The sequence below is a fragment of the Cyrtonyx montezumae genome, unplaced genomic scaffold, assembly GCF_038088225.1.
Source record: "Cyrtonyx montezumae isolate F1298 unplaced genomic scaffold, pur_monq_1.0 scaffold_0, whole genome shotgun sequence".
Classification (NCBI taxonomy): domain Eukaryota; kingdom Metazoa; phylum Chordata; class Aves; order Galliformes; family Odontophoridae; genus Cyrtonyx; species Cyrtonyx montezumae.
Window position 1 is genome coordinate 39,490,857 of NW_027071824.1, and position 27,532 is coordinate 39,518,388.

General features: G+C 35.0%; 1 protein-coding gene across 7 annotated transcripts in view; it reads left to right on the forward strand.

Annotated features, from left to right (window-relative positions):
- Positions 1 to 27,532, forward strand: part of REPS1 (RALBP1 associated Eps domain containing 1) — a 63,258-nt gene that overhangs the window by 20,602 nt on the left and 15,124 nt on the right. For 3 of the 7 annotated variants that reach the window (XM_065733151.1, XM_065733127.1, XM_065733112.1), the window contains exons 3-10: positions 1,340 to 1,536; positions 10,596 to 10,749; positions 15,359 to 15,486; positions 15,949 to 16,111; positions 16,376 to 16,439; positions 17,631 to 17,785; positions 22,351 to 22,472; positions 27,380 to 27,460. In XM_065733151.1, the coding sequence (XP_065589223.1) occupies positions 1,340 to 1,536; positions 10,596 to 10,749; positions 15,359 to 15,486; positions 15,949 to 16,111; positions 16,376 to 16,439; positions 17,631 to 17,785; positions 22,351 to 22,472; positions 27,380 to 27,460 (1,064 nt within the window). Of the gene's footprint in view, positions 1 to 1,339; positions 1,537 to 6,580; positions 6,712 to 10,595; positions 10,750 to 15,358; positions 15,487 to 15,948; positions 16,112 to 16,375; positions 16,440 to 17,630; positions 17,786 to 22,350; positions 22,473 to 27,379; positions 27,461 to 27,532 lie in introns of those variants that run through there. The other 4 variants (XM_065733159.1, XM_065733135.1, XM_065733120.1 and 1 more) reach the window with 4 other exon arrangements.

A 27,532-nucleotide genomic window follows, 5' to 3' on the forward strand; every position in this document is an offset into this window, starting at 1 on the left:
AGACATTAGTGCACAGTATCTGTTCAGAATTAATGTTTGTTTTGTAAGTACAGAATGCTGGTTTTGGTGGAAGAAAATGATAATAAAGATGTGGACTTGAGAAATACAGAGACCTTTTATAAATTTTTCTAATTAAAGATCATATTTCCATTTATAACTACTGTAGCATTTAGGATTTCTAAATTATAACAAATGTATATTAGAATGTGATTTTCTGCTCTTATGGGGAGAAGTAAAAAATTGCATTTTCCATTTCCCATGTAAAAATGTAGTAGTACAGTAAGAAGAAATCTGTATTTATCTAGTCTTGCTTTTAAAGATGACAATGCAATATTTTCTGTTCCTAACAATGAGCTCTGAATGTTATTTTGTGAGATAGTGCTAAATATCTCATGCCAAAACCTCATGTTGGAGCAACCAGTAGACTCAAAACAGAATTCCTTTGTATCAGAAATTCTAGTGTTCTATGTAACATGCATTCAGCAATACATGGGAGGAATTGAACATGACCCATACTGTAAATTGCTTTTCCAAAACAGCTAATATGAGTAAGCTGTTTGGCAAATTCAGTTTTCGATTCATGGTGGGCAAGTGAAAAATCTGGTTGGGATTCAGAACAATGGTATAAGTCTCACAGTGAGAAATGCTACATTTATGTAGCTGTAAACCATAAAGCTAAGGACCACAATTTTTTTTTTGTCATAGAAAGTTTGCTGTATAGGTGTTTAAAAAAAAAAGATAATTAAAAAAAAACCCTGGTAGTGGAATATTCCCAGTTGTATCCCATTAAAACAATTAGTTTAGCTTTTCATATAGATAAGTATATATACATGTTCAAGTAATATGTGCTATCCTTTTAATAAGGTTAGATCATATTGTCTGTAAATATACTATAAATACAACTGTGACAGCAGCTCACTAAAGGTGATGATGCCATATTTCAATATTTGTTTTGCTGATGAACCATTTTATGTGAAAACAATCTAATTTTATATATAGAAACAATAAATATCTAGAAATGGCAATTTCTAAAAATATTTTTTGCAAATCAAACTTCAGTAATGAATGTTGGTGTAACTCAGAAAAGAGCTAAGTCTGGATTGATTTAATGCAGATTTATAATGAAAAGTGTTAAGTTTATGGAGCTATGTGAAGTCTTATGAGAACTTGGGTAGCAGTATCACAAATTACGATGAAGAAAAGGCATTTGTTGTCAATATGGAAGAGGTCTAAGTAATTGAGATACGCTGAGATTTCAACTACAAAATAAAATACATATTTTATTTTTAAAACTCATACTTCTATGTAGTAAATGGCTTGCTCTTTTTTTTCTTAACAGTGAAGGACCTCCCTCTTCCCAGATTTGTTGTGTCAAAGAATGAACAAGAATCAAGACACACAGCCTTGTATTCTTCAGATGCTGATAACCCAGCTTCTTATTCAGGGGTGATTCCTCCTCCACCTGGCAGGATACAAGTCAAAAAAGGCTCTGTGAGCCATGATGCAGTTCAGCAACGTACATCAACTGATCAGCAGGTAAATTAAAAGATTAAATGGGACTCATAACTGCTGATTTGTGCATAGGAATCAATCTAATAGTGTTTCTTAACTTTGTTACTTTCAATATAGTCTCTTAAAAAAACATAGTATGTGTGTATACATGTGTGTATAAATACTACATACACATTTATAATACTTGTGTGTAGGGTTTTTTTTTAATGCATTCTTATATTTGAAATATTGGTGATTGAGACAGGGAGAAAAGAAATGTGTAAGATAGGAAGCTATCAGTTTCTAATCATTATACTGTTGCCTAGTTTATCAGAGTTCACATCAGCTTCCTGGTCTTCGCAACAGTGTTACTGAATGCCATGGAAGACTGGATGTCTAGTCCTTCAATATGCTGTCATACCTTTACACCTGAAATACTTTATTTAGAAAAATCCCACAGTTACTTCTCTCTGGCTTACATGCTATTGTTCATGATTTTGATTGTTAATTAGGGAAGGTGAGAACCAGAAATAGCAGATGCACAGACATTTTTGTGTAGTTTTTCATTGTTTTGTAATGATGAGAAAACAGCCTTTTGCTCACTGGTTCTCTCAGCTTCGGATACTTCATCTTCAGGATACCTGAATAAAGGACAACTGTATGGCTTTGTGTTTTCTCAAAGTTCTTTGTTTATTTAGTCTTTATGTTCTCTTGATAGTCCTTTTTACCAAAGCAAGAACACTACATTTGAATATTGTATTTTGCTGGGTGTTTCTATTTGTGCATAGCTGTTGAATGCCTGCTTTTCTTCCACTGTGGTATGCTCTTTCCTAGGCTTATTTTGTAGAGAATCAAGAAATTTGGAAATTTCTCTTACATTCTTCGGGAGTCCAAGAATTCACTCATAAACATTTATTAATCTCTTTGGAATAGTCCAGGCTAACCCAATAAAAACCAAAATATAAATTGGCAGAGAGGGCATCCATAATCACTGGTTGTCACTTCCTTCCAAACTGGAAATGGAGGCAGTAATGAAATGAGCTCCTACAATAGGTCTGAAGACAGCTTGGTTTTGTCTGGCTTTGGGGAAGTATGTTTGAAGTGCATTTCCAGTGAGGTCTGTGATCCACTTACCTGATGATGGGATTTTAAGTTGATTGAAGTAATATTTGTATGCTTCTATGCATTTTTCATTTTTAATGAGTGGCTGAAATTTTATACAGGAATCTGTCTTGGTATAACTTTGAAGCAATAAAGTCTGGTGTTTGAAAGCTCCAAGTTCTGACAAAAGAGACCATGTATTCACAAAGGTGCATAAGGATCCAAATTTCAGTTTACTATCTTGGCTTATCTAAGCAGCTTGGTATCTCTCTTCCAAACAAATCTGTATGGTATTATCAAAATAAAGAAACCTTGTGTACAAGTGATTTGAGAGATCTGTCCCAGAAAATAGTCTTGAAGTAAATGTAGCTGACAATACAGCATAGAGTCTAGCAGTTTGAAGTTGTATTCGTGGTTCAAAACTTCAGGGAAGTACTGTCTGATTTTGTATACAGTTACAAAACTACATCTTCTGTTGACTCATATTTCTTCCTGTATAACAAATCTGTTTAAGCTGCCTCATCTTGTCTAACATTTATATTTGGGATGTTATGTTAGAGGAATATGGAGGATTTGAATCCCCTTAGACTGAGAATGGGATTGGTACCCCCACGTCCCCAGATTTCTCACTTAATCATATAAATTGTTTGGGTTTGTTCCTTTGTTTGTTTACCCCAAAAAGTCTGATAAATGACTAGAGGACCTTTTTTTTTCCCTAGAAATTGCTGATCAAGTTGTCTTTACCTGGAGGTAATGCTTAGATTTCTAATATATAGAAGGAGGTCCAGACTGTGTCCAGACAGTGTTATGTGCCAAGAACGAAGTTGCTGAAGTTTGAGAAGTAAATTGTAGAGCATCATTTTCCTAGAGGTCACTTTTCTTTTTGGAGGAAATTAAGTGTCTTGAGATTATATCCTTCATTTGTAGAGTTTGGTCACTTAACTGTTAGATACTCTATTACTGACTCTGAAATTTGCTTTCTTTTTTAAACTATATACTGGCTTTGGCAATATACTTGCCACTTCAAAATGCTTTAATTTCATGAAGTACTCTGACTAAAATATTTGTGAAATCATGTGCTATCTTGGCTCTGATCTTTAAAAGTTTGTTACGTTCATGCACCGTTTTCTCTGTAGTGATATGTCACACAGATTAACATTTCATAATTACAAATAAACACATAAAAGAATTTCACTTAGGGCATTATGTGCTGAAATATTGAAAACTATTTCTTTATTGATGCACTGTTTGGCAGCGTTATTATTAACAATGCGTTCACTCAGATGTAGTCAGGTATCAGGAAATTGTAGTCAAGTTCTGTTCCCAGACAAGAGCTACAAATGAAGTTTCTCCTAAAGTAAGCACGGAGCAAATACAGGAACATTGTTTTTTCTGTTGCTACTTCTGAGGTGGGATTTTTAGTTTATGATGGTGTTCTGTAAACAGTGCACTGTCCAGAAGTTTTTTTTTAATATTGCTGGTATGAATAATAGTTGACAGAAGTCACACTCATCTGTTATGGAAGCTACTGAACTTAATCAGTACTGAATCTTAAGAGTATAGACAACTAAGGAAAGAAACCTTCACTGGACATAAAACACTGCAAGGGAATTGGTTTTTCTACTGGTGTAATTTCTTGTTGCCAAATAGACAGTAAGCAGATCAAAACTTCTACTGTCACTGTGACATCTGTATGAGCAGTTTTCTCATGTGGTTATATTAGTCATGGACTATATACGTATTTTTGGACGTGGGTAATGACACCTATACTACTAAAGTTTTAAATTAGGCCAGCTTTGTAAAACTGGATTCTGTAGAGTTCTTGTGCTTTTTTTTTTTTTGTAAACCTCCTAGTAAGTTTAGAAGCTGTTGTTGCTTTTTGAAGGAGTAATGTACTGAAAGCAGTCTCACTGGAAATACTCCCTAATTGAAACATAGCTGCTGCTTCCTTCTACAACTGGTTTATCTATGACTAAATGCTCTCAGTATCAGCCTATTAGATGCTACCTTTGCATGTTTTGTGTTTTGTTGTTAAAATCAGCAAGCAAATACATTTAAAACGTCTTTAAATGCGATCCAGATATTGAATCAGATACCACTTTAGGAAACTATAATTGGTTTACAGCCTTTTTCAGGAAAAGGGCAGGAACTAGACTGAATTGGTGTAGTGACTCTAGCAGCTAAAAACTATGTAAATCATAGCAAATTCTATAAGGTGAAACGTTGCTATGTCCAGATAAAAATAAAAAAGTAAAGCTGAAGGTACATATCTTCCTTACATATGGATTATGCATAACACTAAAAAAGCCAGATTGTGTTGAACTATTGCTTTATCAATGCAGCCTTAGTGGTGGAAATAGCTTAAAATCAGCACATATGGATACTGGATCACTTCAACTTTTGTAATGACATTGGAAGTTAATGTAGTATTTCTCTAAGGTTTGCCAATAGACCATTTCTCTTAGATTTTGTTTAGTATATTGAACAGGTAATTCCAGGTAAGAACATATATGCTAATAAATAAATTGCTTAGGAGCATAGAGCTGGAAGAAAACCTCTTTTGTTGCTGAGTCTAAGTTGCTATTTTGCAACTTAGATTTATGTATTAGTATTCCATCTGTTGGAATTCTCTCTTATGGCACCACACTGAAATATATTGAAGTTCAGGTTAAATGTTGTGCAATTCCTTGTCTAGAGAATCACTGTTCCTCTGCTGTCATGTGCAATTGTAATAGATAATCACTTAAAAAAACTAAACAGTCAGAATTCTCTCTTAGAGTTGATGTTTTATCTGCACTGGCACTGTTGGGGGAAAACCGTTCCTACTTCTTAATGGGAATAGGGTGGAATATTAGTGAGTATTGAGAATTTCCATTTAACTCTCCTCAGGTCAGGTATTACCTGTTATTAAAACAACTTCATATATAGTGTTTCCTGTAGAACACCACTAATATTTCCTAGAAAATCCACTGTATTCCCCCTTAGCTTCATTTTGCTTGACAAAATCTATAATCTGTTTTGTTTAACAAAATAGCTCATGTTAATCCTTGTAAGCCTTCTTTGCCTTTGATCCAGTTTGAATTCATTCTCATTGAAATTACCTGACCAGGCTTATAGTACTTGTTTCAAACGAGATCACACCAGTATTAGTATTATTTTGTAACTTACGTCCTATGTCTGATGAATTTCTCATCTCATACATCTTTAACAGGTGTGGAAAAAGCAGGTCTGTCATATTTGACATAATAGCGGTCTGACAGTTGAGCTATGCATCCAGTCTTCTACTTTCAGTTGGTTGCTTCTCATTATTCACTTCACTATTAATTTCTACTATTCATGGAACTGTTTTGTACTTGAAATTTTGATAGTGCAGTTATCTCTGTCCTCAAAATAATCTGTTCTTATGACGCCTCCTTTAAATTTGTAGTCAAATTTCATTAGTATGCTGTCTATTGGGTATAAGCAGTTACCCAAAACAGTCTTTCAGGAGCAGTATTAGAAGATTCACTTTAGTCATATAGTTCTCATTCTAATGTGGTTCGTTCTGTACCATTTCTTTTGCAACTTAGATTCTTGTGTTAAACTCCAGATTGTTGGAATTATCTTGTATGGCACTGCAATGAAGTATACCAAAGTTCAGGTTAAATTCAACTCGATTTCTTGTCTCAAAAATTACTAAGAAACTTGAGTGAAATTTCCAGTGCTGTGATTTATCTCCTCTCCAATTATCTCTGGATTTTTAGTTGTCTTCTTCAAAAGTAAACCTTTCAGACTGTTGGGGTCCAACAAGTTTCCAGTTGGCTGAACCACGCATCCCAATCTAAAAAATGTATAGAGCTTCATGTAGAGAAGCTTACATTGACTCTTAAACCATTTTATTCTTCAGTATGAATACTAGTTGATTACAAAATCATGGGTTCTGCAATGCGATTACCATCTCTAGCATAATCTTTCTTCATAATGGATCTGTTCCCTGACTCTTATGCAGGCTTTGTGGTGTCAGGACCTGGACCACAACACCCTTAAAGCTACCCTTCGGATACCATGTCTGGCTTCATTGTCTCTGGAATTCTCCTTAGGAGGCTTTCTTCTGGCCTGAGATGTGAGATCCAGGAAAAGGTTGATAATCCCTTTTGACTCATGTATGCTTGTAATTTCCTTTTGAGGTTGAGTTCACTCCAGTGTTGCTTTAGTACAGTTTTGTGTTGCCTTACACCAGTTTGACTTACATTCACTATGATTCTCCTTTTGGAACCATATATTATAACACCTTTTTCTAAATTAGTACCTTGTTTTTAGTTCTACTCATCATTCCAAAAAGATCCAAGTTCAGGTCTTTCATAGTGTATAGTAATACCAGTTTAACAAAAATAGTTTTTTTAATAACTCAGGTTAAATTTATTATTTTAATGTAATTTTTTAATTAATGTGATTACTTGATTATTTTTTTTTGCCTGTTAACTGTAACTTTCTTTATAATAAGAATGTTCTCAGTGGTTTGACTTAACATTAAAACATTAGTTAACTATTTATATCAACGTGTTTTTATTTACATCTCTTTTCTGCAATAATGTAGCAATAAGAAAAGATCGTAGAAAGCAGAATGTTGTAATTACTATTGGTTTTATTGAGTTTGTTTGGATAGAAGTTAAATCTTGTTTTAAATTTTTAATGGAATCGCTTTGAAAGTGTTAAAGGATTTTAGTAGTAGCTAATTTAATAAATGACGCATTGACTACAGTATGCAGATGAGTAAAATTGCCGAAGCTCCCAAAGAGATTAGGTGAGTAATTTCTGTTAAGTATGATGAATTTGAAAACCACTGAGTTATGAGTGACCTGAGTTACAGAACTGTTGCAATTGTTGCATGTTAGGATTTTGAAGAGCACTCCAGGTAGGTTCTGTATTAAAATGCTCTAAGAAAATTTAGTCATGGGTATTTCAGGCTTTTAAGATTAGTTTCTATTACTAATAGGTTGGACAGATGAGTATGAACATACTATCTTCTCAACTGCAGCGTATGCTCTCATAAGCAATGCATTTTGGGAGTTTGACCATGTACAATTGACCATTGAGGAATGAAGGTGATTCTAATGAAACCAGTTTACTAAAGCTTGAAGTCTGATGCAAAACCAAAGCAGAAACTTTGTACAACAAACAACATTTTCTTAGGCATGAGTGTATTGAATTGATAACTTTTTTTTATCATCTGCAAAGGCATGTATGTACCTAGTAGCTGACACGTCCACACATGTATATGTAAAATGGGTGAATTAACCCGTATGTAAGTCGGTTCAGTAAATCTTTTCCATGACTGCTATTGCATCTGACTCAGTGTTCCTATGGTTCTACCTTCTCAGTCTTTTCTGACCTGCATCTTCCTCCTTTACACTTCCATCAAACCATCAGTATTTTGGCTAAGCCATTTATATATATAATAGAAATTTTAAAGGTGTTCAGATGCTGGAGGTACCTAGTAGGGTTGCTTAATGATTGCTTGTAGTGGTGTGAGGGGAGGGCTGGGATAGCACAGAGGTGTGTTGCCACACTAATGCTGTGTTAAATGGGCTAAAAATGTTTTGGAAATGTGTCATGATGAAGCTGAAGATGTGGTAAGTCCTTCCAGAAGTTTTTTGACATCAGATTTATTTGCATATTTTCTTCTATTTATTGATTTTAAGGTCCATAAGATGAAGCTCCAGATTGTGAAATTCTGTAGATGTTTATAATTCTGACATAGCCTTGACTTGGAACATTGAAAACAAGGTTAACCATTATGCCTTTCTTGCTCCTTGTGATCTGTTCGCTACATACTTCATAGAATTGTGTGGAAAGCAAATGTTTAGAAGAATAACAATAGCTTGAGCATTATGACTGAAGAGTGACAGTTGTCACTTAGGGCAAGGCTGCTTCTTGGGATGAGTGCGTCAAAAGCAGATGTGCACATCCAGTTACTAGAAGTAGTGAATGGATTTCCTTTAGGTAGGCTATCATGCATTTGTCTGCTTCAGGGTTTCTTCTGTGTCCTTTTGGACCATCTGTCTTACTGGAATAAAAATACTGGAGCAAATCAGTAATGTCTGTGACCAAGCATTGCAGTCCCTACTCATGGTATTTGGTTGAAAAATTTAAATATCTTTCACTGGCTTCTATGCCAGTGAAAGAAGCTTGCCATTATCAGTGATGCATTATCATGGCTCTCTAAGAACCTATTGCACTGTGCTTTCTAAGGGGACTAACCATATCCTGGCTTCTTCTAATTTCTGCCCCATGTACTTATAAAAATAAGAATGTACTTATAATAAATTTCTTGTCAAGTAAGATGCTAAGACGAGGCAACTTCAGGCAAACTTCAGAACAGGAAGTAACTGCCATAATAATCTTGACTGGTAGAGATACTGTGAAAAATGGTGACTGTACAATTGGATGGTCCATGAATTAAAAATATAAATGTATTATTTACTGCTCTCAGCCACTTGGTAACACAATTATGGGCATCAGTTTAAATACTTTCAGTGAAACACTGGAAATGTTGTGGCCTAGGAGCATTAATTAATCTGTCTCAGTGGTCCTGCTTTTTAGGAAATACCTCAATTACAGAATCGACCTTGCTGGCCCTGTATCCCAGGGAAGACAGAAATCAGAGGAAAAGAAAAGGGAGAGGGTTTACATCAACACTAACCTGTTATCATGATCTTTAAGCTTTGTTAAATGTGTGTAGTTTTAATATGTACCTTGCTTGGAGCAAAGCTAGTTTTATGGCCCTTGGACTTGTAGATTTTAAAACAAAATTTCCTTTGTTTGGCAAAGTAAATCAGGTTTTGGGAATCACGTGGAAACCTACAGTCAGTGTGTATGCAGTACTTGATAGTATGTTAGCAGTTATTAGGAAGCTATTTCCTGGTTATATTCATGTGGCTTTCACCTTATTTGGATAGCTGTCTTTGAAGCTAATAGGAGTTTTGTTATCGGATGCATTCACGTGTGTTAGTAAATCCTTGAAAATATTTTCAATGTGTACCTTTGAATGAACTGGAAAGGTAAATAAAGGTTGTTGTTTTTTTTTTTTAATGTAATCAGGCAAAATAATTCCAAACATTTTTGTCTACTGCTGAAATAGATATTGAGATTTTTAGCTTTCGTTCTACTTCCCAGGGAATTCAGAGCTGAATCTTACCTTCATGTTGCACTTGTTTTCAGCTACTAGTTTAGCTTAAGCTGGGAGGTATAGCAAAGTAATTAAAAATTGCTTTCTATGATGTAAAAGATATAAATTCACTTGGTTCCATTTATTTTTTTCATAATTTCCTTCGAAGTGAAATTAACTGGTAATCTGAATGTCTCATGAGAACTGATACCAATGAGAAATCACACAGGTGATTCTATTTTCCTGTCTGTTCAGGGACAGTATAGAACTATATAGTACTAAAGAAAATCTTAAGCCTTAAAATTAGGAAAGAACTACCTTATAACTTATACAACAAACAAATATATCCTAAATGGCACAAGTGTTTAGAAAAAAATGCATCTATATTTTTGCATATTTAAAAATGTCTACTATACTTTTTAGTGTTTAATTTTGATTTCTCTTTTTAAAAGAAGTTAATTTGGATTATGAATTACTTGATGACATTTAGGTATGATCGTTGGTTGTACAGTAAACTTCTTTTGAGATCTGGGTTCAAATGTAACTTCTATCACAAGTGAAAGTGAGTCTTTTGAATCAGTTTCCTTTGAAACTATGTCATTTAACTTGATGTTGCTGTTGTCCTGAGAAAGCCTGATTAAGAATGTGGTAGATTAAGGTTTTTTTTCTTAAAATGAATGTTTCCAGTGCTGCTCATGCTGTACCTGATATCTGTTCCTTCATTTTGATAAGTGCTAAGATTTTCCTTATCCAAGTATATTTAGTGATGGCTGTTTCTAGAAATTATGGTTTTAGATACGCTTTTATATATTTAGTTATACAGTACAAAACTTAAAAAGTTCCTTTGTTTTATTAGGAGTCCACATCTCCCGTTGTTTCACCACAGCAATCCCCACCAACCTCTCCACACACATGGAGGAAGCACAACCGCCATCCCAGCGGAGGGAATAATGAACGACCTCTTGCTGGACCTGGGCCTTTTTGGGCTCCATTTAGTGAAGCACAACCAGGTATTAATGTCTTCTGTCATGCCTCGACTGTAACCCCAAATTGTGGAATTGTTAAAAACATGAAATAACTGAGTTTAAGACGGTGTCTTTCTATTTTCCAGTTCTGGAAACTTAGTTGTGGATTCAAATCTTCATGTTGGTGTCAGCATTGTAGAATTTGTGGCCTTGTGTATGGCAGATCTGTTTCTTAGTGTTCCTTTTTCTACAGGAAATACTTAGCTTGGAGGGAGGGAAGAGTGAAAAGTTGTAATATGAAGCTGACATCCTATTGACAGGAACTGTCAGCGTGCCCAGAGATACAGGGGGCTCAAAGGAAGAAGGGAGATAATGTATTGTTTGAATTTCTGTTAGATTAGATGACTTGTTGGAAAAATTAATTCTCTTAACTTTTTCTGCTTTCTTTAAAGTTTACATAAACATAACTGAAGCTGCTATATCTCAAATGTATCAAAGTAAAATCATTTGTTTCTCAGGTTGACTTTTGGGTTTAACATGAAGTCTCTTGCTATTGTATTACTGTGCTCTGATGGTAAAAAGTTTTCTCCCGTAGAATCTCAAAAATTAAGAAGTTCTGTTTCTTTTTCTGTCAATCTGTTTAATACATTTGGGAATAATGGAGTAATAGTAATTAATGTTTCATCTATCAAAAATGAAAAAAACTCAAGTATGTCACATCTTTATAGACTGTGATTTCAGATTGAGGTGTGGCTTGTTTGTTTATTTCAGATTTGGTATTTCCAATATGATCATTCAGTGTAACCCCCTTTCATAGTTAGAAGCATGAAGTTGTAATGCCATGTTAATATTTCATTTTGGCAGTGCTTTCCCTGTGATGTCTATTAGATAATATTTTCAGAAGTCTGAAAATATACTGAATTAGCTCAGCATACTTGAACATATGTTCCATTGTTAAACATCGTTAGTGTGTTTACAGTAATGTGGAGATATTGTGATTCTGCTAATGCTAAGTGTAGACTAAATTTACATATATTTAATAAAAATTGGCATCCTTGCTCACTGGATGATTCTTTGGCACTGCGTTTTGTTGAATTTCAGCTGCTGTAGACAGTTCTTCATTTTTCCTCCCCTTTTCTTGAGCCTGATTTTGTAGAAAAAACAGAGTTCTTCTCGCATTAAGGTGTAGAATAAGATAGATTGTTGGTTACCTTCTTTAAAATCAGTGCTGCAAACTCGTATTTACTCTAAAACAAGATGTTTTGAGAAATCAGACTATTTGCAAGTAATGTTATATTATTTCTTGAGGACTTAAGGGGTAGGACTATCTCATTTCACTTGTGATCCAAGAAACATAAGAACCCAGGTCTCTGCTTATATTGCGTGGTCTGAAACGCTGAGAATAACGGTAGATAACTAGGGTCCATCTCAAAGCATATGGCTCTCAAGTGCAAGCGTGACTCTCTTAGGTCTAATGAATGCATAGCATGAAATAAAGTTTATGGTTAGATCTCATCTTTAAACATCAGTCAATTCTATTAAAATCCAGGTTTCTCAAGTCTTCCAATTGTTTGTTTTTCACTTAAGGTTAAGCTGTTAAAAAATCACTTTGTTTTGGTTCTGACTTGTCTCTGTTTCTCCTGGATTAGCTTTCATGGAACAATAAAGTGGATAACTGAACCCTTCTTATTATAAGGTGTTGGGGGTCAACCTTTGTGGATGGCTAGGCACCATATACTTTCATGTACACGTAGTGGACTGAGGAAGAGGGAAGGAAGATTAGGAAGATTAAAGCCAAGAAAAACCTTATGGTTCAAGGAAAAAAAAGTTTAGTAAGTGAAAGAAGTGGAAGGACAGAGAAACCATTCAGTGATGGTCACCACTGATGTTGTGCTTGTTTCCAACCAAAAGATGACTGTCTTCTAAACTCCTTGAACTTTTTGATGTCTTATTGCTTAGCATGATACTACATGGTATGGAATATTTCGTTGTTAAATTTAAGTCATCTGTCTAAGATGTGTCCTCTCCCAGTCTCTGACACACTCCCCAGTCTGTAAAAAAAAGAACTCTTTAGAGTAAGAGTAAAAGTTTCTTACTCTTTAGAGTAAGAAACAGAAGGCTTGATGCCATGCAAACACTGTTCATCTGTAGCTAAATATTGGTGCGTTAACCAACATTGTTCTAGGCGCAAACCTAGAGCACAACACCATGTGAGCTGTTACAAAGAAAATGAAAAATTCCTGATACTTGGCCTTGTTTAAGGCTTTGTTACGTAGTCGTGGTTATTCAAGGAGGGAAGAGCTCTAAAGCATTTTATTATTGTACTTGTATTGATTTTATTTCATCACAAATTAGTGCTAAGGAGAGCTCTTGGTAGTTCACAAGGTTACTTGAAAAATTTGTTCTTATAAGGTAAACTCGTAGTTTATTTAAAAGTACAAGCTGCTTGTTCTTTGGGTAGACCACTTTTTGTATTTATGGAAGTGAAGGGGTGACTTTTATCCCACAGGAGGTTAGATCATCTTCCAGAATTTAACAGTGTGGTGGTATTCAAGCTACAGGAGAAAGATAAAGAGCAACCGCAGGAATTCAAGTTATGTCTTCATAGTAAACATTGTGCATTAAACTTCTCCACCTAGGCCTAATCTGGTATCTGATAATCAGTTTGAGGCATGCTCTCTATTCAAAGTGCTTTCAGTGGTGTTCTCTGATAAAAACACACAGACTTTTGAAGTGCTGATGGTTCTAAGTCTTCTCCGCAACTATTTTCTTCCACTTTCACCTCTACCTCAGTGTTCCCAGTTTGGTTTTGTAGTTTGAGAAGAAACTGGGGTGTGATTGTCTAATTAAGATGTGAAATAGATGTAGTTTTAATGATTGAAAATTAAGTTACTGGTTGTTACTTTGTAACTATGTGTGCATCTAGGTGTCCACGGTTACTACTAGTCTTAATTTTATTATGTATCCTTCAGCCTTTTATGATCTAAAAAAACCTGCATGACAGAAACAGTAAAACAAGTGTCCTTGAGATGATTGAAGAGGGAAGGAGAAAGGAAAGATCTCTTTTAGTATCTGTGAAGTACTTGGAATTTACAACAATTCAGTACTACTGGTATCCCTGTTAATGTGGCAGTACTACCTTGGAGAAAGTTCTGTGCTAATGGGGGGGTACAGACTGAACTGCACTAAAGCTGTTTGAATAAATTGAATAAAAGAGGAGTAAAAAGTAAATAAATAAATAAATCCCACAAACAACTTGGTGGTAAAGATGTCAGTGGCTGGGGGGCAGAGAAGGAAAGCTGTTTTATCACAAGTAAATTTTAAAAGTAGCATTTTCATAGGACAAATGGGAGGGACTTGCCTGATTCTCATTGTCTGCTTTCCCTGTGCTTAGAGAAAACAAACGGAAAGAAACTCCAAGGCTTTTTTACATGTTTCTTTGAGTGATTTTAGAGTTAGGCTGGCTCCAGAAGAACACCAAGGCAAAAAGAATTGTCAGTCTTATTACCTCTGTTCTCGGGAATTTTGGTCACAAGTCAAGTTTTGTACAGGCACAAAAGGAGTTATCAACAGTGGATTTTTATCCTAGTCAAACTAATTTAAATATATGAGATTATAATGATGAAATTCATAAATTCATAAATATAATCTTTTAGTTTTGAATATTCAATTTATCACTTCCAAACTTCTTTTATATCTTTCTCCTACTAGTAATCTCTTCTATAGTAATAAAATATTTAGTTCTGTAACTGCTGTCTAGATTTAAGGACTTAAGCATTTCTTTTGAAAGTGGAAGAGTAAAATGGAGTCCTGAGATTCTCACATGCTTAGAGATGCTTTGTTTTTCCTCTGATCTGACTTCCTTAAATTAATAGTTTTTAATTGCAACTTAATAGAGTTTTCCAGTTTTTGTACATAGAGCAATGGATGACCAAATGCTTCTGTGTTTGCTTCATTATCGTTTTAATGTTCAGTCTTAGAATATCAGCAGTATTTCTGAAGTTTGTTATAACAAGGTACTGGATGAATCACAGTTACTTAATATGCTGCTGGTGTCATAATTCTATATGGGTGCCTTTTATTACTATTGGAACTGTTTTAACCAACTGAGTTAGTTTAAAAATTAATTAGGAAAAAAGAATTATGCTGAAAAGCCTGTTGGTTTGTTTTTTATTTTTATTTTTAGGAGGAATTTTCAAGGGTATATTATGTAAATAACAAACTAAAAACTAAAAAAAAAAAAACACCTTAAAATGATAAGTTGTGTTCTGAAATCTTATGACACTTTTAAGTACTGTCTGTACGAAAGCTTATTTCAATGAGGAGAAAACATCAAGTATTAGTTGTATAAAATGTTTAAAACTCAAAATTTTGTATATGTGCAATAAGCTCATTCCTCACTTCTGTCTTTTTAATACAGATATAATTTGGTCAAATACAGAAGTCTAGAAGAGCTGACAGAAGGTCAACTTTGATGAAATTTGGTTTCAGTTCTCTTCATCATTTTGGAAGCATTTGTCTTCCTGATGGGAAGCTGTGTTTCAGGGTTGGATTTTTTTTGGACTGCTTTATGTATATGTAGTTCTTTCTGTTTTTTAGGAGTTTTTTGTTTGTTTGTTTGTTTTTGAAAAAAGGAATTTTCTTCTACTTTCAGGCTCATCTACTTCTAGTGATCCCATATGGTCTGGTCATTCACCACCACCTCACCAAGAAAATTGGGTCAGTTTTGCAGATACCCCACCAACCAGTGCTCTTTTAGCCATGCATCCTGCTTCTGTCCAGGTGTGACACTTTATTGGTATTTAATTTGCGTCATTCAGATGGTTGCAATCCTTTTTTTTTATATTTTTCACTGCAGGTGTTTACTGTGTAGCTGTGCTGTAGTCTGTTCAATGCTATTTACCCAACAGATACTTCATATAAGTGATGTAGTTGCAAGTTATTAATTTTTTAAAATGTCAACAATTATGATTCTGAAATATCTGCGCTTAGCTTCTTTGCGTATGTACCATGTTTGTTTTTTTTTTTTTGTTTTGCTTACATAACTGCAATCATTCCTACCCATTTGTATCCATGTGGAAAAATACCCTGTCAGCATCCTGTAAATGCACTCTGCTGGTAGTTTCTTGTAGTTTTTAAACTACTGTGAGTTTTAACTATGCTTTACTTTTTGAAGGCAAGAAGTTGAGAATTCATAAGAGCACTTTAGGTAGATAATACTGAGGAAAAAATATTTCATTTCAGGACCAGACAACAGTACGAACTGTAGCATCAGCTACAACAACAAATGAAATTCGTAGGCAATCAAGTAGTTATGATGACCCCTGGAAAATAACTGATGAACAAAGGCAGTATTATGTTAATCAGTTTAAAACCATTCAACCTGATCTAAATGGATTTATACCAGGTAAGTTACTCTTTAAAAAAATATAATTGTGGGTGCAGCAGTTCTGGTACAAAGACTTTGTTGGGTACTTAGGTTTGCATACCATTTCGAAGAAACTGTTGCATTTTAGAGGTAATGTGCTGGTAAACTGCAGTGTAATTCAAGCCACTTTTTACTTCATCTCTAGAAATTAGTGCTGTTTTTCCCTAAGTCTTTGCTAAATAGCTTACATTATTTACTGTAAATCTGTAAGTCTTCTGATGTTTTAAATTGGTAATTTTTCAGGATCTGCAGCTAAAGAATTTTTCACTAAGTCGAAACTACCTATTCTTGAACTTTCTCATATTTGGTAAGTGGCATGTTTTGAGATACTTGGTTTGAAAGATCATAGCTATCTGGTGTTATCTATTGATCTCCTTACTGGAAGGTGTTAAGTGTAGTTTCAGTACTATACTACATTCATTTCTATTCTATATATATTAATATTCTATTTAGTGGTTTTCAATGGGTCTAGATTGGCATCTTAAGCAGCATTCTGAACTATTAAAAATTTTTAAATACTTCAGAGTAAGAAGTACTGCATTTAAACATAAATTACGAATTCCTTATTCCTATATTTATTTGAGTCTCAGGAAGGAAGTTTAGATAAAACATACAGATGCAAATGTTTTTAAATGGGTTTAGTAGTAGTTAATGATAAATTGAGCTTGGATTTGGTGTAGGTATAGACCATAGAATCATAGAGTGGTTTGAGTTGAATGAGACTTTTAAGATCATCTAATTCCAACCCCCTGCTTGAGACAGACACCTCCCACTAGACCAGGTAGCACAGCCCTATCCAGCCCGATATTGAACACATTCAGGGAAGGGGCATCCACAACCTCACTGGGCAACCTGTTCCAGTGTCTCACCACCCTCACAATAAAGAATATATATAGATATACACTAATATCTAGTCTAAATATACTGTCTTCCAGTTTAAAGTCATTTCCCCATGTCCTGTTGCTACACGCCCTTCTAAAAAGTCCCTCCCCAGCTTTCCTGTAGGCCCTGTTCAAGTACTGATCTTTTCTTCCATTCTGTACTGGAATTTATAGTGCATCATTGCATTAAATGTCTTACCTTGAAAGATTTTGTCTTTCATCAGTGATTTCTAATTCAGATATTTTCCCGTTTTATTGAAAATAAATTATGCTGCCTTGGCAATATTACAGTAAGGAAGTGTTTATATACCAAAATCTGATAATATCTGATAATGTTATAATACTATCTTAAATGTGGAGAAAAGATTTAAAAACAACCGAACAAAAAAAGAAACTGGAGAGAGATAAGTGGGTTTAGGTCTGATCTTTAACCTCTAAGAAATATTGTTAAATAAAAGCTCATCTTTTTGGAGAATAGAGAGTGTAGGTCTAATATGGAGTGCTTAATATGCAAAAGTAAACTATAGGCTGCATTCTTTCTTCTTCCAAAAAGCATAACAGAAATATGTCTTCTGGAAATAAATTTGCTTTTATTTATATGGTGTTCTCCTTTTTAGGGAACTTTCGGATTTTGATAAAGATGGTGCATTGACACTGGATGAGTTCTGTGCTGCATTTCATCTGGTAGTTGCTAGGAAGAATGGATATGATTTGCCAGAAAAATTACCTGAAAGCTTAATGCCCAAATTGATTGATTTGGAAGACTCAACAGGTAAGATACACCTCTGCATAGATTTCGCTATTTGCAATTAATAGCATAATTAAAGTAACAGTATACCAGGAGATACTTGTAGGTTTGTAAATGAATGGGCATAGTGCTGTTCTTTGTAGAAGATGAGTCAGTGTGCTATTTTTTAGTAACTCTAATGGGTATTCAGAACTAATCCAATAAAATGTTTTCCTAAAGAGAGATGTAATTTAAAAATTACCACAGTGTAGATATCCAAATGTACTTCAGAATTCATTTCAGATGTATGTTTTGTTTGCCCTAATTTCTAAAAATAAAGCATTAGTTTTTAAGTGTGGAAGGTACTTAAAAATGTTCTGAGATACTATGGCAGAGGCAGGACAAAAGTGCATGTAAAAGTGCCATATAAAAGCAAGATGGTTTTGACCATCTTTCATTTTTTTTTATCATCAGATAAAGGAAGCCAAATACTTATCTACATTGTAAATAGTGTATTTGCAATGAACACTGAGTTATTGTAGGACTTGAAATAAAGGAGCTTGTATTGAAATTAAATACAAATGATTCCTCAGAATTCCATTCTTACCATTCTTGAAGATATTGAGTCATTCAGTTTTTATTAGTTAATAAAACTCGAAGCCTTTTACTTTACTGCCTCTTACCAGCTTATGTTTAGAGGAAATATATTTTTAGGTGCCATTCATTATTGATGAATTATCTGTATTATATCTTTTTAAAAGCAAAATTTTAATGCCTAGAAAAAAACATCAAATAATCTTTGCTCTAGAAGGTGTGCAGGTGGGTGCACAGGTATTGTTCTTCTATTGTTTTCTTCTTCTTTCCAAATACTTTAACAGGGAAGAGTCTCTTTTAACTGTGTAGGGTGTCAGAGACTTTCACTTGGCAGCTATTGAGGAGCTCTTAAGCTAGATAGTGTGTTTTAATAATTAAACCATGTTTTTTAGCTCAGCTCCTCAGCCTTTCAGCAGCAGTCAGCATCAACTATAGTGTTTTCAGTATGAGTAAGCACATTACTATGGCAAAGACATTCGTAAGTATCTACAGTTGTCTAAACATTAGCTGCTCTCTTCTTTTTTATGTCAAAGTGATTGCCAAGCAACTTCTTGACAGGAAATGGACTAATAAAAAAGCTATAGTTACAAAAATAACTGCATCCATACCTGATTTTCTACCGCTTTGATTGGTATAGGCAGTTTTGAGGATTTTGTCATACAGCTGAAGTTCTCTGAAAGTTTTATAAACTAGACATGAAACCAGGAAGTGTTTTTATTTCACAGGCAATTGTGATAAAATATATTTTCAGGAAGTACAGAGTAGTCTTTAAGTGTGAAGAAAAACTACTTCTAAAAGTACTGAATATTTTTCCCTCTTATCTTAAAGGAATTCTGCTTTGTTCTGCTGAATGTTGAAAGATTATGCTGTGTATGCTATGCTTAAAAATAAAGAAATATAACTAATACTTGATTCTGCTGATGTTTTTAAAGGCATTGATGAAAAATAACTTGCAGACTTGAGTATTATGCAATTGATTAATTTATTTCTTTATTTGGGTCTCTAGTTTTGGAAACAGCTAGCCTTCTTTAACACCTGACTTGGATTTGTCACCAGAACTTGTACATTGAATTAAATGTTTAAGGGGAGGTTACTGGTTTGGCTATAATCTCGCTTGTAATTGCAACTGTCCAAATCCCAATTTTACTGTTTTAATCTATAATTAAGTTACTAGAAATCCAAGGGCAGGTTACTGTGTATGTTGTCTGCTTTACTTGAGGACCACAGAGCAAGCCTAGAAAGATTATATTTTCCCATTAAAGGTATATTTTGATAATGCTTACTTTTGGACAGCCTTCTCAGAAATAAGTGGTGTAAAGTATGGGACTGGAATAGCTTTTTGAGTGGATGGGGTTTTTTTTTTGCTTTTTTTGTGATACAACTTTCACAAAAACAAAATAAATAAATTGTTAATGTAGTTATCTTCATCTGCAGTGGAAGCATCAATGTGAATAACACTTTGAGACTGTTTAAGAAGGTGAATTACTTGATTTTTTTTTCTTTGATAGGAGTTTAAACTTTTTCAGAGCACAAACAGTGCCTTTATTTACTTCTGTCCTTTCTTTAGAAACTCTTTCCTTTATCACTTCAACATGCGCTTGAAATGCTGCCTCTGCCCATTTTGATTTTGAGCCAGTGGCCGAGAGAGAGAAGTAACAGTGTTCTGTCTAATATCCTTCTGTTTGGACTGACACTGAAGACTCTTGTTGCTCAGTTTGGAAGCTGCTCCTTCATCAGCTTTTATGAATCCAAGGCCAATTGCAGGTGTCCCAAATCCATTAGTGTGTGTGTTGGTCTTCTCTGCATCTGCTTTTGTGACCAGAGATGCATTTCTCTCATATGACGTAGAGTTGTTATGCAATATTACATTTGTATGCTCCACTACAGAATTTTAAATGAACAATAAGGTGGGTTATACCTTTGTGTTGACCTGGGGAAATAAATGAGATGTTAAGTTCTTATAACAGTGTGGTGATTCCACAATAGATGTGAATAGGCTTAGAATACAGTCCAGTTCAAAATACTACAAAGAAATCTCTGGATTGCAGCAGCTTCACTTAAGATTTAACATTGTGATGTGACATCTCTAAGTAGGTTATGTCCACTTTTCAAAACGAATTGAATGTCTGCGTGAAAACAATCTGTAGAAGGAAACTGTGTTGAAACAGGAGAATGAAGTTGGTTTTACTTGGAGACCTCTCTCCAAGTCTTTAAGCGTGTATTTTGTGTGTTGATAGCACCCGTCTTGATGAAATTTATGATCTGCAGATGAAATAAGCTCTACTGTGAGTTCTGTTTGAAAAATCAATGTTAATATTTTCCAGTTAACTCAATTTTATCTCAGTTTATAAACGTTAACAATCTGCTTCAAAACTTAGAAGTTTTTGCTTTCCTGTAAATTTGTGGTGTTATTTTCCTGTTTAGTCTGCTGTAACAATGCCTTTTTTTTTTTTAAGGAAAAACTAAATTTACATCTGTTATATCTGATATTTTCCTCATTAACAGAAAATAAACTCATTTCTACTGAGTATTTTTCTTAAGGTTAATAATAATCTCGTAATTATATCACCTAAATAAAAAGAATTGTTATTCGTATAGAAAATTGAACTTCTTAAAATGAAATACTGTATGTGGATTAACTTGATGTTTCTGGATTACAGTTCGTAAGGAATCTGGCTTGCATTTTCCTATTTAGATACCTACTTGCTTTTCAAAAATGCAGGTATCTGTAAATGCCTTGAATTGCAGGTAGCCATACAGCCTATCCACAGCAGTTTTTTGCCTTTATCTTTTGAACTGATGTTTAACTGTAGTTCAGTTATCTAGCATACCACTGTTGAAATGAGAATTTGGAGTGGTTTTCAACTCATTATACACTTTATGCTTCAGAGCAGTGAACATGCAATATACATTCCCAAAAAATTATCACTGGCATGTTGAATTTAGCATATTAATTCTGTGTATAGTGGCTACAGTGTCGCCTTCACTACTTGCTGACATCATGCTGCCTTCAAAAACCATCTTGATTTTTTTTATTGCCAGAAGTTTTCTCCTAAAAGAAGTATTACATGCAACTTCTCTCCTAAAAAAAATTGTAAAGCAACTTTACGTGAAGGACAGGAGTACAAGATGTTGGGTATAATTGGAAACATCGAGTCTCAATCTGGTGCCTTGCTATTTACAGAAAATTTGAGGACTTTGAATTTTGGCAGTTTACTAATTTGTGTGTCGCGTTTGTTTTAAATATCAGTAACACCTTAGTCTCCAGTGACCACAAAATGGGAAAACTTCTTTCCCTGCTTCAGATATTCTTTTTAGGCTGTGCTTACTGCTGTCTCCAGCAGCACTTTGGAAATAGGCTGTTATTGGTTATTGAAGGTGCAGTTGATTATCACTGATTTGATTCATGTAGTATGTTACCTTGTTGAGAGTTTCAACTATTTGGTCTACAGACATTCTGTTAGTGTATCTAGCTACTTAGTTGTTTTTTCACCTATTCCTGTTACAGTTTGTATTTGTAATCTGAACTTTTTTGGTTTTCAAGACATTGCTTGCAGTTTGTATTGTGGGATCTGGTGAATTAGTTGACACTGTAAGCAGTATTGTCATGCAGAATGTTCGTTCTACTATTTACCATTAGGTTTGTCAGTTCTCTTATAGTTAGAATAAAAGCATGTTACAATATGAAAATCTGTGCAACTCAGAAAAGAAAAGGCTTCCTGCAAGGAATTTTATTTGCTGGAAGCCCAGGGAGAACTAGAATTGCAATAACAGTGTATACTTGCAGGGTAACAGCTGTTAAACTGGTTCAGTTTGTAAGATACTGTGAAAGAAAACACTAAGATTCTCATCATTGGGGTAGCACCTTTAACTCAAATCAATCTGTTTTGTCTGCTCTTTGAAAAAGTGAAACTAAGGGTGTACTTAGCATTTAGAATGGGATACAAGCAGCTTTTTTGAGAATAAACTGAAAGCAGTTCGTGATTTTGACTTAACAGTGATTACTTTCATTTCAGAAGTTGGGGAACAAACCAGTGAGGTTGGTTACTCCAGCTCTCCAGCAGAAGCACCTCCAAGCAAGTCTCCATCAATGCCATCCCTAAACCAGACCTGGCCAGAATTGAATCAGAGCAGTGAGGTTAGCACATCTGACAAAGTTATTTAATTGCCACTGTCAATAGCTAAGTTGTGTGAACATACTGAATTCATAAGCAGATTGTTCATCACCAGTTGTGAATGTGTTGACAAAATCTTGAGGACAAAGGGGGTTAAAATACAGGAAATTTCTATAAGTTTTAAATTGCAGAAATGTTACCTTTCCAATTTTTCTGCCTCATTGGTAGGTGAGATTTTTTTCATTAGTAGCAGTTAAGCTTCATATTTATCACTGAATTATCTCCTGGATGCTTTCTTTTTTGTAACTCTTAAGGATCTCAAGCCACTAATGTTAAAATTTAAATTTACTGTTTTTGCTGTTTCATACTTCAGTTATTCTCTTGGTCATTATTTGCCATCTGTATTTACTATATAAGATTACTTATATGGTAGGATTGTATTTTGTCAAAATTTAAACTAAAGTTACTAAAGAAGGTTTATTCACCTATGTCCGTTGTTTATAAAGCCCATAAGGGTTTAACTCCTAGAATTTGTTTTTCCTTATATGAATAAAAAGAAGGAAAAATATGGAAGCCACTTTGATTTAATAGTCTGAGAATCTCAAGAAGGACCTAAAACTTTAATGTCTAAGATAGCCCTTTCAGTAAGAGACGTGATAATACTTGACTATGCTAGAAATTTCTGTGACTTCATTTCTTGATTTGACTTAAAATGGATAGATCAGTAGTAAGAAACATAGACAAATCAAAGCAGAGTTGGTATGAAACAGAAGATATTTTTTTTCATGATAAAAATTTAAAAGCTGAGAAAATTTCTTTCATCTCTCAGGAGGAAAGACTTGGTAAGAGTTTATCCTTCCTTTTAAGGACAAGTGCAAGCCACACAGTGGTGCCTTTACCAAATAAAAAATATAAGAAAGTGATTCTTAGTTCTGTTTGACAGAATGACTCTTAGACTGCTTGTAGAAAGTATGTTTTTCCAGTGAAGTGAACAGTCATAGCTAGCACATTGAAAATGTCTGTAAATATATTTAAACTTTCATGGTGTATTCCCTCATGCTTACAATGAGGGTTTAATAAACTACTAATTTGGTAAGCTGCATCATAGATGAGCAGATTCGGTATCCAATGCAACTCAAACTAGTTGAATAGAATTGCGTAGAGGAACAAATTGTTGGTTATCAGCCAAAATCTTTACAAAACTGACATTATCTGCTCCACTAGACAATGTGATATTTTCTTCTGAAAATCAATCCAATCTCTTAAGAGGTTTGAAAAAATTCTCAGGCTAAATATACTACCAGATATTAACTATACAAGGAGTTAAATGTTAAGATCTTTTTTGTTCTAATTGATCTAATTTCTTAACTGTATTGCTATGCGTGCTTGCTTTGCAACATTTTATTTCCAGAATGAAACAGGTCAAAGTCCTCGAGGTTTTATTGCCATGAAAAAATTTCTGGTATTACAGCAGGCACCGGTCTGTTGGCTCTTTCAGCCTCTTACAACTGTCATCAACAAATGAATTGCTTGCAATGCTATGCAGCTTTGGATCAACTACCTCTCCAAGCAGTTTGAAGACCAGTTAGTTTTATAAAATATGGGTAAATCCATGTTTTCTAGCTCACAACTGAATTTTTAGTTTCCAAGCTCAGGTAATATAAATTCACAAAGTGTGTCCCAAGATGTCAACTTAAGACTTCAAAATAAAGAGTGGTATAAAAATCTATCTGGATACCACATGCTTAACATTCTCAACTACAGTCTACTGATCACTTGTTTCTTGCTTCAGAAACCTTTTCATTCCAGTTTCAATGCTGGTGCTGCACATACTTCTCAGAGTTTAAAAAACTGGAAAGCCTATTAGATTTTGATTGGAAGCAGGTGTCGTATTAGCTTTGACATAGATATAGTGTCTTTGGACTTCACAACTGTTTCAAATAGTTAGATGTTCTTTCATTTCAGATTGTGGTGAGTTCTGCTTTTTAGTAATTAACATTTGAAAGGTATTTTTGAGATATGTTTTTTGAGTCTTGAAGACAGGTATTTTTGTTTCAACTAATAGGACATTTGTCCTAGATGATTAGTATTACTGTCATTGCTCTTAAATCTTACTGTTTCAGGTGCAGTCCATAGACACTTAAGGTAGTTTTCAGTGTTATCAAGGAGTTAACAGTAACTAGTTTCTGGTAGTATCTCAGGATTAATGAAGTATTAATACCACATTCCTTCATTTAGTAGAAGGTGTTGATGTTCATCTGTGTGGTAGTTCTAAAATATATATTACTGCATGCTTGAGGAAAATGAGCAGCTGTGTAAAAGCAAGAAGCCAAAACTTGAAAAAGGCTGGCAAAATTTGGCTGCTAGATATTTGATTAGGTTTTTTTTGTTTTGTTTTGGCATAGGAAAAACTTTGTAGCACTTCTTGCAGTGCTGCATCTTTGTGACTGGATAGAGTACTACAGAAATGAGTTGATTCCTATTTGGAGTGGGATGCAGCATTTAGGAAGGGGAAAGCTTACGTTGTTGTTGAAAGGGTAGTTTTGTGGAGAAATACCAGCTGAATGACGTCATAGCCTTTGCCATTGTTAAAAATAGGATTCCTTCTCTGCTAGGAACCAGCACCACATGAGAAGGGTCTTAAAACTTAGAGTGAGTCTTGTTCTGATTTCATTTAATTATTTTCAGCTGACTGAAAACAGTTACTCAGGAATTTCCATAAAGATCTATTTCTGAAGTACTACTTCAGATTAGTTTCACATTTGGCCATTCACAGAATCACTGGGGTTGGGAGGGACCTCTGAAAGTCAGATAGTCTAACCCACTGCTAAAGCAGGTTCCCTACAGTAGCTCATATAGGAGAGCATCCAGGTGGGCTTTTAATATTTCTAGAAATTGAGACTTCACAATCTCTTTGCACAGCCTGTTCACTGCTCTGTCACACTTGCAGTAAAGACAATTTTCCTCATGTTTGTGTGGAACCTCCTGTGTTCCAGTTTGTTCCCATTGCCCCTTATTCTGTCGCTGCACCTCACTGAAGAGTGCCTGGCCTCATCCACTTGACTTCTGCCCACTAAACATTTGTAAACACTGATAAGATCCTCTCTGTATTATCTTCTCTAGGCTGAACAGTCCCAGGTCTCTCAGCCTTTCCTCATAAGGGAGGTGCTCAAGGCCCCTAATCTTTGTGGCCCTCCACTAGAAGTTCCCATTCATTCTCAAACTGAGGAGTCCAGAGTTGGATACAGCACTCCAGATGTGGCCTCACCAGGGCAAAGGAGAGGGGGAGGACTGCTTTCCTTGACCTGCATGCTCTCCTTCCTTGCAATGCCCTAGCCCACTGGATCCCTCCAAGTAGGTCCTTGAAGAAATCAAAATTGGCTCTCCAAAATTCCAGTATTGCAGTCCTACTTACTGCCTTGTTTCTTCCATGTCAGTTCCTGAACTACTCTATCTCATGTTTGCTGGATCCAAGGCTGCCCTTAGTCTTCACGTTCCCGACCAGTCCTTTCTTATTTGTAAGAACAAGGTCCAGCAGCATACCTCTCCTCATTGGCTCCTCCATCGTCCTTTGTCTCAGAAAGTTGCGTTCCTAGCACTATAGAAACCTGTTGGACTGTGTGCCTGAATATGGTTCATTCATTCATTGAGTATGGCTTTATATAGGAGAGTACATGATATTAGGTTAACTAACACAATATATTGTGCCCTATATCATCTAAAAACATACGCATTGATTTACCTACAGAGGTGGGGTGGGAATATTGATTTGTTTTCATCACTATACTAACATTCTAGTCTCTCTGAGTGATACAAATCTAAAAATCTTGTTCAAAACTTGGTGTATGGGGACTGCTGAGTCACAGCCTGAACCACTGATTGAGCACCTGAAGGAAGGACCCAGTCCGCCCTGGGAGCGCAGGTGAAGGCAGTTCACCTGTGTGACCTCTTAGACCTCATATAAGGGCTGACTGCCACTGAGGAAGGATCTCTTGTTGGAGATCCCTCCTTTGGAGGTTTTTCCCTGCAAGCTGAGATCCTTGGAAATGGGTGAGCATTTGTTCTCCTTCCTTTTGTAACATCTCTTTGTTTGTGCTGGTCCCTTTGCCTTTACACTTGGCAAATATTTGTTGTTATGCCAAGATAAGAGTTTAATGATCTTATAGTGATTTGTCATCTAGTTTCTGGATCACAGATGAATCTTATGTACTTTGCTACTTCATCAATCCAGTTGTGACAGTGTTTTGACTTATTAAGCATGAGGACTCTTATCAACTGTGTATTGATAGAGCACACCTATATCTTGTAAGACTGTTCAGAGATCAACTTAATTTGTTTGTAACAATCAGTGAGATGTTTGAATTTAATTCTTTGCTTTGTCAGTGATTTAGACTTGTAAAAATGCTCTTACAGAATAGAATCATTTCTCAGGGGTTGCACTGGCAAGCTGGACTGGTATAATTGGAGCACTCTGCTCAGCCTTCACTTGTCTGAGGTTTTTTAAGAAAATCAGTGCCTCCATAACATAACTGAAGCAAAGCTGAGGAACCCTTTTGTGGATCCTGAAATCACGGACTGCTGGCACTGACTCAATCTCAACAGTATTTGTTTGGCTTAAATGTTTTTGTTTTTTTTTTTAACTTGTATGATTTTACTAAGAACTCTGGAAGTATTTGAGTTAACTGTGCATCTGTGTCTTCACTATGAAATACGAATGTAAAAGGTGAATACTGACAGGTAACAAACTTGGTTGCAGTACAATCTCTGAAAAAGAAAGCTTTTTTGTGCATTAGTGTAGTTTCTAAGTACTGCTCAGTTGCAAATACAGTGCTTTCCAGTGCAACTTCCAAACTACTATGCTAAAATCTCCTCGGTGATCTTTTACTCCCATCTTTCTCATCATGCTGATTTCTCTCCTCTGTCTGTTTAGCAGTGGGAGACATTTAGCGAACGCTCTTCAAGCTCACAAACTCTGACCCAATTTGATTCTAACATTGCACCAGCTGATCCTGTAAGTCAATCACTTAGCTTGCTTGTTTGAAATTAATTTTATTAACACGGAATTTCTATTCATTGTGTATAG